At 40.7% G+C, this 14,303-nt stretch overlaps 1 protein-coding gene across 3 annotated transcripts in view; it reads left to right on the top strand.

Annotated features, from left to right (window-relative positions):
• The window catches only part of VWA8 (von Willebrand factor A domain containing 8), a 458,876-nt gene that overhangs the window by 221,840 nt on the left and 222,733 nt on the right, over positions 1 to 14,303 (top strand). For all 3 annotated transcript variants that reach the window (XM_075852289.1, XM_075852288.1, XM_075852287.1), the window contains exons 18-20: positions 5,339 to 5,454; positions 5,609 to 5,715; positions 9,208 to 9,314. In XM_075852289.1, coding sequence (XP_075708404.1) covers positions 5,339 to 5,454; positions 5,609 to 5,715; positions 9,208 to 9,314 — 330 coding nt within the window. The remainder of the gene's footprint in view (positions 1 to 5,338; positions 5,455 to 5,608; positions 5,716 to 9,207; positions 9,315 to 14,303) is intronic.

Genomic DNA, 14,303 nt, shown 5'->3' on the forward strand with positions numbered 1-14,303 from the left:
ACAGAAGCGAAGGGAAATGGGGCAGTTGCCCACGGCAACACAGTGAGCAACAAGAGTAGTGAACGAGCCGAGTCAAACCAGGAGTGCACGAGGTACAAATCGCAGAGCAGGAGCGTAGTCCGTAAAGCCAGGGTCAAAAATGAAGCAAGGTCAATAATCATAGCAGGAGCAGCAGAGCCAGGAAACAGAAAAGAATCACAGGCAAAGGAGGAGCAGGAAATGCAGGTATAAATCGACAGAGGACTCCCACTCCTCAGCCTCCCAGCCTGACTGGTAGAAGATCGTGTCACTCTCTCAGACTTAGGAGCAGGTGCAGACTGATTACCCACGGGCGTCGACATAGAAGCTGTGTCTGGCAGATCCTTTATATCATGTGTTTTTTACCGAGAAGAGGCTTCTTTCTGGCCGCTTTCCCATTAAGTCCAGACTTGTAGAGTGCTTCAGTGATGCTTGACCTTCTGGAAGTTTCTCATATCTGCACACAGAATCTTTGGAGCTCAACCAGAGCGACCATTGTGTTCTTGGTAACCTCTCTTACCAAAAACCTTCTCCCCTGATTACTTGGTTTGGTGGAGCGGCCAGCTCTCGGAAGAGTCCTGGTTGTTCCAAACTTCTTCCATTTAACAATTATGGAGGTCACTGTGCTCTTGGGAACTTTCAGTGCAGCAGACTTTTTTTGTACCCTTCTCCAGATCTGTGCCTCCACACAATCCTGTCTCTGAGCTCTATAGACAGTTCTTACCTCCCCATGGCTTGGTTTTTGCTCTGATATGCATTTTCAGCTACGAGACCTTATATAGACGGGTGGGTGGGGTGTCTTTCCAAATCATGTCCAATCAAATGAATTTACCACAAGTGGACTCCAATCAAGGTGTAGAATCACCTCAAAGATGATCTAGTGAAATGAGAAGCCCTGGGAGCTAAATTTCAAGTGTCATATTAACGGGTCTGAATACTTATTTCCATGCGAAATTTGAGTTTTTAATTTTTTAATAAATTTGCAAACATTTTTTAAATTCTGTTTTTACTTGGCCATTATGGGTATTGAGTGCAGAATGATGGGGGAATTTTTTATTTTATTTTCGCACAAGGCCTTAACATAACAAAATGTGGAAAAAATGAAAGGGTCTGAAGGATTTCCGAATGCACTGTATCGGGCTACAATATAAAAATATAAATCAATTCATTAATATCTTTTGTTTTCATTTGTGTCATTTTTAATTCTAACACTGAAAATGATACTATGGTTTGTGAAGCAAATTATTTTCCTTTTATTAATACGAGCCTTCATGATGAGAGGGTTTTGTGTGGATACTAGAAAAGAGAGGCAAAAAGAATGGAAAATTAGGTATACAGACACATGTAATTCATTAGGGACCATGCCAAAAAAAAATTATAGAATTTTATAAATAGCTGGTGCTGAGGAGATAAATCTCAAATCCTGGCTGGCTATCAGAATAAAACGGTGTCTGTCTGGACTTATTTTTAGATGTTTCAAAGAAAAATGATTTTCTGCTGAATACATTGTCCCAAATTTCCAATCATGTGCTTTCAGGGCTTTCCAGTATTGTAAAACTGACGTCTGTTTATTTTATTTTTAGTCCAACACCTGTTTCTAGCTTTTTTTGTTTTTTTTGTTTGTGTTTTTGCTCTAAAACTTTCTTTTTAAAATGTTTTTGATGAAACTGTCATATAGCATGTTAAAATGTAAAGGGATAAAATTTATTTTCTACTGACCTTTTTTCTTTAGGAATATACAGTCTCTTTTTTTTTTCTTTAGCTGAGTAGAATAGTCACTACATTTATGGCGTTCTGTTTCTAGTACCATTTTCACAGCTAGTTTAATTATTAGGTATAGCATTTACTGTGTTCGCTCAGTTCACAATTCTCTGGAAAAACATGGCAGTTTAATATATTTGGAGTGCTGGAGCAGGTTTCTGTATCAGATCTCAATATAAAGGCAAGTGAGTTTTCTGCCTTTATCCTCGAGTTACATTTACCTCCTGCTATTTTTATCTTGGAATGGCCTTTCTTCAGCATTTTTAAAGTTTACCTGCACACTGTGTGTACTGTACAGGATTCTAAAGATGCTTCTCTTTTCACATAGAAAATGGTTTATCATCTTCTAGCAGATCTTTTTTTATATATGTAAGGACTTGTTTTATCTGCATTAGTTATCTGCCTATTATTATTATAATTTTTTTTAGAATTTATTTCTTTTTTATGGTTTACATTTTGAGGGCCTTCAAACCATTTACTAGTTTCCCATAAGGTTATGGTCTTAAGTTGGTCATCCTAAGACAGATTAATATTGTAACTTGAGGGAGCTCTTTACAGAGTGTTCCTGACATTTATGCATTATGTTCATTGAAGTAGACTTAGAAAATATTTATAAAAGGTCCTTTACATGTATCGTATGTAATAATAATCATCTTTTACTTACGAATAGGTTTTTTAAATTAACACTCCTTGAAAAACTCATATACTGTTGTGCCTAGTTCAGGGCCTAAAGACTTGGAGTCTATGACTCTTCAGGGTCCTTTGACTATTCGAGTCATGCACTGTCCCCTTAGGCCCTGCACTAAGCATAGCAGAGTTTATAAGTTTTTCCTGGAGCGTTTCTTTAAACCAGGGCTGCACAACTTTTTATGGCCCAAGGGCCACATTCAAATTGCACCAATTCCAAAGCCTGAAATAAAATTTTGTGGGTTGTTAAAGGGCTGGTATAATGGCAGGGTTCACCTACTTGTGTCGCCCACTATTACTACCTCCTTTATTAATCAGGGTCACTGGGTTTATGCCTAGCTTCCATACCTTTCTCTTGTACTAACGTTCATCTACTTGCTTTGCTGCTACGTAAGTGTATACGACTGAGTAAATACAGTTGTATAGTAAATAAAGGGTAATATTTATTACTAACAATAATCACACTTACATATAAAATACACCAAACCCAGTAACTGACCACAGTATAGTATCAGTATACCCCAATACATATAACAAGTTAATATATACGGAGTATACTCACACTATATGTAGTACAGCATAAACACGGTATCACAATCCTACCATATACCACCACCCACTTACCTAAACATACAGTGCATCCACTCATGCTTGCTTCTGTGAGACCCCCCCCCTACCTGGTACTAACTAAAGTTACGTTACAATACAATACACATGCTCACTGTTTCTGTCCCAACTCCCTCCTAGCAATAACTGTCCCTGTGCACTAAAGGGTTAACATGGAACAAGGGGAATGGGTTGCTGTGTACCAGGGGATAGCAGGTAAATGGTGGGAAAGGGTTAAACAGGTACCAGGGGATGTACAGGTACCAGGGGATATGCAGGTAATGGGTTGAAGTAAGGAGGGGGAAGAGCGTTATGTGTAGCTGCTGCTACACGTGGATACTTAGCGGTTCATGTGGTCCAAAGTTGGTTAGTTGGTCTCTCATGAGGGAGGCAGGAACAAGGGAGTGGGTGTGGGACAGTTGACCCTCTTATACCTTGTCCGTACACATCTGTGTGACATCTCATGCACGTGCAAGGGGGGCATAGGTTTATGGCTCCCCCCATGGAATCTCATTACCTGGCGAGGGGGAGAAGCAGTTGGAACTTACTGCTTCCTGGAAATACAGGATTTGTTCACTACTTATGGCTTCCACCCCCCAGGGTGTCTCATTGCCTGGTGAGGAGAGGGTAGGAATATATACATTCCTACATATAAATATATACCTTTCTGGAGGGACAAATATATATATCTACACTTACATGTACATAGATATAAATATATAAAACACTTCCCTTTACATGGGTATTCTAGTTTTTACATCTCTTATAAAGTACAATGGAGAGAACAGCATGCATGTGCGTTCACCTTGTCTTCTCCTCTCTGAAGTGGCGAAAAAGTGATCCGAGTACCTCCATTCTCCTGTTTTACAGCATGAGGGTCCCAGAGATGGAACCTCTTCACCTATCAAATATTTATGGTTTTTCCTGCCATAGGTTGTGAACTCCTGTTTAAACCATTTTATCCATGCTGTAATGTAAATTAGCACTGCATTAGTACCCATCACTAGAAACCGGCTATAATTTTTTTGGGAGAAATCAATAACCTCCCAAAAAATAAATATTTTTCTTAACATGACATTTTAAAAAATAAAATAAAGAAAAAGCTCTGCATAGAAGTATATAAATGACCTGACTCCCCACAAGAGCCGAGTCCGAAATTCTGGGTTATGAGATCCTGGCATGACCAGCACCTTCCCGCAACCCAGCATGCTAACTTACACTGTCGAGGCTCTGACTTCAAAAAGCTTTATCTTTTGCATTAATACTGCAGTTATTGATGTATCTATCTATCTATCTATCTATCTATCTATCTATCTATCTATCTATCTATCTATCTATCTATCTATCTATCTATCTATCTATCTATCTATCTATCTATCTATCTATCTATCTATCTATCTATCTATCTATCTATCTATCTATCATCAGTTATTGCAGTATTATTGCATCAATCATTTTGGGATGGGCAGAGGCAGACAGAGAAGCAGCCATAGCCTCTGACGTCACCAGCAATGAGATACGACGGGTATTGCTGGTGCCAGTATTCTACTTTGAGCAGTTTAGTTGAGTTGAAGTCGCAGATTATAGTTCTGCCTTAATAGAGCAGAGGCGAAATGCAGCTATATTTTAAGATAATAAGTATCTGGTGAACAATATGAAGATGGTAGTAACATTTAATTTTCGACAAGAATTGCACTTGCACGTTATTTATTGTTTTTATTATTAAGTAATAATAACTTAATTACAGTATATTCATTTCTGTGATGGAAATACTAGACGTCATTGGGTCTAAGCAACAGTGCCCATAATCAGGACATTGTAGTCAACAGAGATAGCATTGAGTTCTATGGGGGGAATTTAACAACTTTTCCACATTTCTGGCGTAGAAATGTTGCAAACTGCTCAAAAGTCGCAAATATTTCGACTTCTTTTCTGCTGCTCTCGCCTCTTAGTAAGTTTGTCAAATCTTACTCCAGCTTGTTTCCTATTAAGACTGCTGTATGAAACGCCATTCTTCATACACATACTAATGGATTTGTCTGTCCTGATATTTGAAGTTTGGTCATACCACAATGAGTATGCATGCTGTGCCAACTAAGTTTGTATTTTTTAACCTTTATAGAAATGTTTCTCCATACACCAGAAAGAGTTATTATGACATAGCAAAACTAGAAGTTTATAGTCTGCAATGCAATATATTTAATAATGGATTCTTCAAATAAGTGAAGAAATAGTTGGCCATTATTTTTTGTGATTTCCTTGACAGGCACAATCTTTAGCATCATCATTATCTACAAGACAGCTACTTCGTATCTGTAGACGGTTGTCTCAATATCCAGATGAGAGTCTTCATCATGCTGTCAATAAGGCATGCCTTACAAGGTGAGTATTATGGCCCAGCTACCTTGTATATGTATAGAATTTGAGCATATTGTTATTTAAAAAAAAATCCCCAAAGATGGCAGCAGATGCTTCATAACTATCTTTACAATTTGCATCACATTTTTAACGAATTGTCATTTTAATATATCCCTAGATTTTTGCCAAGTCTGGCTCGATCTTCATTACAGAAAGCTTTGATGGATTCAGGGATAGAAGAAACTAGTGCAGAAATGGAGACCCTTCAAAACCAAGATTGCCGCTGTAAGTTTATTTTTCTTTTGTTATTTTGCTGTAGGTCTCCCTTTTATTAATTCAATTTAGTCAGTTAAATATTCTTATGGGGAAACAATTTCTGATAAAACATTAGGGTTATTTCATGAAAATAACATTAGGGTTTTTATGCATACTGTCTATATATTCGATTTATTAAAAGCTAACACTTTTATTTGTGTTTTGTTGCTTGAAGATGGGCAGGTATTTGCTAGACTTTAGAAAAATCTAGACATATAGTATAAATATGATGTATTCTTGGTGTAATTTTTACCTAATTACCGATGTATCTAAAAATCTTTGCTACACTTGCGTTTTATTTAAAAATTGCATCTTTTTTCATGAAAGGTACAATAAAACAAATATTTCAGGATCTGTACATGTATGTGTTTGCAGAGGAACAAAACAAAAAACTGTGAGAGTGAACACTGCTCATCTCACACATTGAAACATGAAAATTTTTATTTAGTAGTGATGCTTCAAGTAAATACTTTTTTATTAGGTATCCGATATGTCTGAGTCAAGCAGTCATTGTCCATGTTCCTGGAGGCCAAGAATTTTGGGGGTTTAACGCAAATCTTTCTATTGTCCACAAAAGGGACGGTTCAGTTCATCCCATTCTGGACCTAAAACGCCTGAATGCCTTTGTCAAGATTCGTCATTTCCGCATAGTCCCTCTGGTTGGTTAAACAAATAAATTAGGGACATCAGGTACTTTCATGTTCCCATTTGCCTGTCCCTCCAGCACTTCCTGCCATTTTCAATTCTACCTCTCCACTGCCAGTTTGTGTCCCTTCCATTCGTCCTATTGATGGCCATTCAGGTTTTCAAAATAATTCTCTTTGTGATCATGGTTCTTCTTCATTCCCGGGGGATTGCAGTTGCTAGATATAATAAATATTAAAAACAAACAGCAGATCAAGAGTAGATGAACGAAGGAGATGAAAATTAAAACGTTAGAGTCCTCACAACTTTAAGAACTTAGTCCATGTACATATATACTTCACCGCTCAGATGCTCTCTGGACATGAGACTCAGCTGGGTACTTTTTGCTTTCACACAGTATGTGTCAATACTGCACTATCCCAATTTTCTATTAGCCTGAAATAAGGCCTTTTTCACTCTGCATACATGGTTGAAGGTAGAACCACTGGGCTCAGAATACCTTCTGCAGAAGATTGTACACACAGAGCTGTTTTCTATCTGCTGCATCTACTCCATTGAGACAAAGGTTGTTTCCCCATGTGCACACGGATCCTGCTGAGTCTCACGTTCAGAGAGTGTCTGAGCTGTGAAGTAATTGCGTATCTGGACAGATTTCAGTTGCTTCCTATCTGGACTATATCCTCATCAAGTCCCTGTCCCAGGAGGACAACCTGAAGACCCTACAAATTACTTTTGATGCACTTTCTCATTTTGGATGAATTGTCAGCCAATCTAAATCCTGCATGACTCCCTGTTGGAGACTCACTTTCCTGGGAATGGTGTTTCAACACTGACTCGGCACAGATGTCTTACCTCATGAGTAACCATCCATCATACAGTAGGGAGCACATGCACTGTGCCAGGGCCACACTCTCCTCCCTCCACTTTTGTATGAAGGTTCTGGTCACCATGGTTTCTTTCATCAAGGCCATTGCTTTTGCCCAGTTTCACACTCGTCTGCTTCAAATTGTTATCCTCTCTCGTGGATGCGATCTCCAGATTCTCTAGACCGCTGAAGCCTTCTTTCTTTGATAATCCGCCGGGTCTCTTCTCTGGTTGCTCTTTTGTCCTACTCTGCTGGCAGGTCCTCTCCACGAATGCCAGTCTTTGGGTTTGGGGAGGTACCTTCTGAAATCTCACTGCCCAGGGCAACGAGAAAGCCAGTCTCTTAATGAAAATGTTTGAATTGAGGGTGATTTTTGTCCATCTTAGTCACTGGACGGCTCTTCTGGTTGTCAATCCGGTCCAAGTTCAGACGAACATGGTCATGGCAGTTGCCTATCTCAATCACCAAGGTTGGACACAGAGTTCAGCGGCAATAGGAGAAGCATCCAAGATCTGGAGTGAGCAGAGATTCACGTTCCTGCTCTCTCGGCAGTCCACATTCCCGGTGTCGACGATTGAGTCGCAGATTATCTCAGTCGCGAAAGGGTCGACCAGGGGAGTGGGCCATTCATCACTTCAGCTTGATTTACTTGTTTCCCCGGCTGCCTCTACTTTCCAAGCTCCCAGGCAGAAGACAAAGGGGATTCCGACGATCCTTGTTTCTCCAGAATAGCCGTGCCGTTGTTGGTTCCCCGACGTGGTGGCTCTACTTGCAGATGTCCCTTGACACTTACATCTGCGGTACGATCTGTTCTCTCAAGGAACTCTCTTCCTCCTGAGTTTACAGTTGTTACGTTTAACGGCTTTTTCCACTCGGGTGGTTGGTGCTTCCTGGGCTGTGCGCCATCATGCTTCAGCTCTTCAAGCCATCTACCTAGATGTCTTTACACGTGTTCACCAAATTCTAGAGGATGCATTCCTCTGCATCCGCAGATGCTTCCCTTTGTCGCAAGGTCCTGCTGGCATCTGTGGAGTAGATGCTTACGTCCTTTCTTTTTGGTTCACACCATGTTGACTGCTTTGAGACGTCCCATGGTCTGTGTACCCCAATGAGATGAATGAGAAAATAGGATTTTTTTGAGCACTCAACGTAAAATCCTTTGTCGTCCAATCCTATGAAGGACACACTTTATTTGGTCATGAAGTTCATAAGGTTGGACATGGTTTTCTTCTTTGTTTCTGATATCATTCTATTGCCTTGTGTTCTGCTTCTCCTACTGCTTCTGTACAGTGACTAGCTCAGTGCCTGTAGGGGTACATACACTGTAGGAGGGGCCAACATAGTGTCACGCCTCCTAGTGGCAATAACAATTACCCATGGTCTGTGTTCCCTAATCGACTGGACAAGAAAAGGATTTTACGCTGAGTACTGATAAAAAGAAATCCTATTTTTTTTTGTTATATTAAATGTAAAATAATGAATGGTGGGTAGAAAATATTTTGGTCTACAGCAACATAAAAATAATTGAAAAAAAAATAATAACAAGGGGTACCAATAATTGCCACAAAATCAGTACAACATTTTCTACCACTGACACATTTTATATTTTAAACTTCTTGTGCAATTTACTGTCAGGTGTATAATGCAATATCTGCCGCATTATTACTTTTTAATAGAAAAATCAGATGTGTATTCTATCATATGATATAATTAAAATCCAGTTACCTTGTTTTCTAAAAATCAGTTTTTACCCTTAACAATACTATATTTTGCATTTTTGCAGACTATAGAGATGACAGAATGTTTACTTGCTATTGACCGTTTGATTATGTATCCGTACTTTCTTATGTGGCTGTTATTTCTCCGTTTTTTTTATAGATTGTTTATAAGTGTTACCGCAGCAGGAATTCAGTACTGGACTTCAATGTTATAACTGCTTTATTTTTTTTTAGGTGAAATAAAATCTGGAACACTGAGTCTTGGCAGTGTTACTGTACCAGTGTTCAATCCTGGTGAGAAGATGAAAGTGCCAGATGTTCTTTTCTATGAAAATGCACAGGTAAGTAGTAAAGGAACTTTATAGGTACTGTACCTGCATCATACACCCATTCTTAGGATCACTGTAATATTTTGGAAAATAACCCTTTTACTTATGGTCCGTGCATTTATCATGTTTTTTTGAATAGTTCGAATTTTCACTAATATACAGTAAAAAAGATTTATCAAAAGAAATACCAGTGAAAATTGGAGTACTTACCCATAGTAACCAATGAGAACACTGCTTTCATTGTCCAAGAAGCAGTATACATCTGAAAATGAGAGCTGAAATCTGATTGGCTTCTAATGGCAACTTATTCACTTTTTCTGTGTATTCGTTTTCATAAATCTTCCCCAAAACAGTATTAAGATGTAGGGGCTACACAATGGTCAAGCCATACAGGGAGATGTATAAAAACGAGTGCACAGAAACACCAATGAACTATTTATTTTTATTTTCGGAAGCAGGTTTGACAATACAAGTCAGAGGCGTAGCTAGGTTCTCCAGCACCCGGGGCAAAGATTCAGTTTGGCGCCCCCCCCCCCCCACCCCAACCTCTTTCCCGACCTCTCCTTCCCCCTCGTCATGTTTGTTTTCTCTACCAATCGACGTGTCATTTCTTTTCCACATTTCTTTTTATGTAATTCGAGCATAAAAACATTTGTACAATTTACAAGCAATATAGTTCTCTACACAACACCAGAATAGTGCTCAGTACATAAATAAAGCCCCAGAACCAAGCTCAATACATAAATACAGCCCCAGAACCAAGCTCAGTAGATTTATACAGCACCATTACAAAAAAGCTAAATTTAGTGCAACCCCTGCCGTATAAGTTTGCACTAAATTGTTTCCAGATCCCAGCATGGCCCGAACAATGGTAAAGAGTTGCTGTTTCACAAAAAAAATAATCATCTCATAATCATACCACCCATCATCTCGCTGCAGATCATACAGTGACTACAGTACTGATTAGAGGCAGAATAAAGATTCACATTAAGTGACTCACCGGTGACGTCTCAGATTGTAGTTCTTTTTCTCCATCCAGTCCAGACCTCTATGATGACTTCTCCCGGTCACAGCCCATTTCTCCAGTTTGCCGCTTAGATGTCTTCAGCTTCTCACTTTTCCAACATTTCTACAACTATAAACAAAGATAAAGTTCTCATTATACCGCAAATTATGCCCCGAAATATAATAGCGCCATACACTGCACCTCTAATTATAATAGCACCATACACTATCCCACACACACACCGTGCCCCCTGTAGATAGTGCCTGCCATAGAGCCCCCTGTAGATAGGGCCTGCCATAGACCCCCCTGTAGATGGTGCCCCCCCTAGAGCCCCCTGTAGATGGTGCCCCCCATAGAGCCCCCTTTAGATGGTGCCCCCATATAGCCCACCCCTGTATATAGTGCTCCACATATAGCCCAATCCTGTATATAGCCCCCCTGTAGATATAGCCCACCCCTGTATATAGTGCTCCACAGATAGCCCACCCCTGTATATAACCCCGCTGTAGATATAGCCCACCCCTGTATATAGTGCCCCGCATATAGCCCACCCCAGTATATAGCCCCCCTGTAGATAGAGCCCCCCCCCCATAGATAAAGCCCGCCCCCGTAGGTAAAGCCCCCTCGTAGATAAAGCCACCCCCGTAAATAATGGCACACACTTTTTTATTGCGATAAAATAACAAACCATTCAAACTCGCCTTAATCCCGTTCCCACGCCGTCCGGCAACAATGGAGACCTGCTCTCTTCTGCGCAGCTCTCCTGGGGTTGAACTGGGAATGACTTTCCCTGTCAATCAGCGCCTTTCAACGACGCAAGCATTGAGCCGCTTCACTCGTAGAAAGGCGCTGAATGGCCGGGCCTGGAACGTACCCGGCCATTTATTGCTTCTAATTGTACCTATGTCCTATTAGATGCCCTCTAAGTTGCGCCCGGGGCACATGCCCCGCCTGCCCCCCCCTAACTACGGCCCTGATATAAGTAGTATTATAAGTTGGTTGTAAAGGGCAGCTACTCTGGTTTTCCTTTGTACTAGATTTTGTACTTCTACCCCAAACAGATGCTGTTCATGGCTTCACAGAAAGTATTTTTTTTCTTCTTATAATTTGCTTAAATCTTTACTCTTTAGTTAATTACTGGAGGTAAAATAGCAGCCGTAACTAGTATTGACAAGGTGGTAAATATAGGTGATAACTTATTGACAGCGCTGAGGGATGTGAAGTCTTATATACAGAGGTTGGCTGAGCCCTGTCTACACTGACGAGCACTATTTTTCTAAGGATTTTGGATGACCTACTTCTACATGACCTGTTTCTTACTTCTCCACTGAAAGCATCACTTGGCTTGAGAAAAAGCAAGAGGGGGTGGGAGGAACACAGAAAACCATTGCATTCTGTATATCAGTCACAAAGAGTCTTATTTTAGACTATGTATGCATGCAGCAAGGCCGACTAATTTGCTTATCTGAGCGTGATATTGTCCTCAAGGTAATACAACAATCAGCATCGAGAGAAGTGGGTCAGCTCACATTTTGGCAGCATCTTGTTGCTTGTAATTAGTGACACATTTTTACAGCCATTTAGGAGATCAGAATAATCCATTGCAGGATGTTTTACCTAAAATGTCTTTTAGATGGTTTTAGGGCAGATTATGTGATAAGGTGCTTAGGGAAGTTATAATGTCCTTCATTAGTTTCCGTTCTCAAAATAAAATAAAAAAATAGAAGCATTAGTAGAAATGCCAAATTGGTAAATTTGGTCCATCACACAAAACAATGCCGCATGGGCAGACATGATAGGTACAGGCCCCTTTGTATGAACAGGGTAATGACCAGCGGGTTGTGGACCCACTGGGCTACTCCGCCGATGAGAGTAGCGGCTGGCAGCGGATAACAGGATACAGGCAGGTAGCCGGTGGCTGGACACAGGTGGACAGCAAGTAACTTGATGCGGTCTGGTAGCAGATTACTAGATGCAGACTGGTAGTGGATTACTGGATCCAGGCTGGTAGTGGATTACTGGATGCAGGTTCGTAGCGGATTACTAGATGCACACTGGTAATGGATTACTGGATCCAGGCTGGTAGTGGATTACTGGATGCAGGTTGATAGCGGATTACTGGATGCAGGTTGGTAGTGGATTACTGGATGCAGGCTAGTAGCGGATTACTAGATGCAGACTGGTAGTGGATTACTGGATCCAGGCTGCAGCGGATTACTGGATGCAGGCTGGTAGCGGATTACTGGATGCAGGCTGGTAGCGGATTACTGGATGCAGGCTGGTAGGGGATTACTGGATGCAGGCTGGTAGGGGATTACTGGATGCAGGCTGGTAGGGGATTACTGGATGCAGGCTGGTAGTGGATTACTGAACACAAGCTGGTAGTAGATAGCAATAGCAGACATGATACAGGCTGGTAACAGACAACTGGATACAGGCTGATAATTGGTAGCAATAGCAGACAGGATCAGGTGCATACAGGAACCTTTGCTGAATAACTGTAGGTTGTTCCAATTTTACTCAGGCAGGGTGCATCCAGTGAAGCAGACTAATATACCTAGGGATAGGCTAGGGAAGGATTTGGGTGCGCGCGCTGGCTCTATAAAATATACGAAGTGGGGCATGCGCCCGCCGTATGGGCAGACCCAGCAACACCAGCAGCAGAAGGAAGTGCACCTGCACCGCAATGTGGAGATCCAGGAACCGTACAGAGTGTACCAAAGGTAACCTGACTGTTGTGCTTGCTGGGAGCAGTAGTACTCCAACAAACGCAGAGCGCCTGGGCCCCGTGCTCCCACAGGTTCGTCTCTGTGCAGTTGCTCTCCATGTGTATACTAACATTTTAAGTAGCGAGTCACTAGTTTTACTATTTAGTTTGATCTCATAATTCATAAAAAGCAAAGAATAAAAGCATACAAGCATTACTAGTATTTGCATCTCTCTAGTCAGTAACGTCATTATTACCTGGCTAGTTTTTTTCCCCTCTGCCTGTTGATACATTTTTCAACTGGTTTACAAGGCAATTTTTAAAAACAAAGAATACTCAATACAGTTGTATAGTTTGTAGTGTCTGATAGGTAGGGGCCCTACTTACTGGAAGACTGCGGGTCCCCTTACCCCCATTCCGCCAGGTGAGATTGATGCATCCAGCCACAGACTAAATGGATAGGTGATCATGCATGGGTGGCGCTCTTTTTATTCAAATCTGTGGGACATCGGAAAAAGTGAACAAGTTGCAAGCCTCATATAGGAATACCTCTTTAAGCTCTCTATAGAGCCCTTTCATTCTGAAAATTAGTAGGTGTCTGAGATTACAGATCAAAACAATCTCCTCATATCTATTTAAGATAAGTTCGCTTTGACTTCCCGTTTAATAAACGGAAATGCATCATCCTACAGTGACATGTAGGATGATGAATGTATTTTTGCCTGTTCTACGAAGAACCATTCGACGGCTAGTAGATTAGGCTAGAAGTAAAATTGCCTAGATCAGATTTCACATCAGTATTTTTAGAGATGTATGTTTAAAATGAGATGTTAACTTCTAACTAAAGGGTTACAAGAGGATATATACACATATATATATAAAAAAGAGAGATAGAAGCAGCACTCAAAAAAACTCTGGTTTATTCATCCAGCATCCACTGCAACGTTTCACCTTCTCTATGAAGGCTTTTTCAAGAGAAGGTGAAACGTTGCAGTGGATGCTGGATGAATAAACCAGAGTTTTTTTGAGTGCTGCTTCTATCTCTCTTTTTTGGTTTCAACTGTGTTTTTATTGAACATTTTTCAAAAATATACATATAACTTAGAGCAGCATGAAGGGCCATGCAATTCACATAGTAAGACAGTAACTTTCAATAGACAGACAAAACATCTGGGAAAAAACACAGGGGTTTAAGGGGGTGAGGGGGGGGGGATAGTCGGAGCTCCACCTACCACCTAATCTTGAGTTCCCTGTATCCAATACTTGTCCCACGGGTCCCACACCACTT

This window comes from Rhinoderma darwinii, chromosome 2 (genome assembly GCF_050947455.1).
Source record: "Rhinoderma darwinii isolate aRhiDar2 chromosome 2, aRhiDar2.hap1, whole genome shotgun sequence".
NCBI lineage: Eukaryota > Metazoa > Chordata > Amphibia > Anura > Rhinodermatidae > Rhinoderma > Rhinoderma darwinii.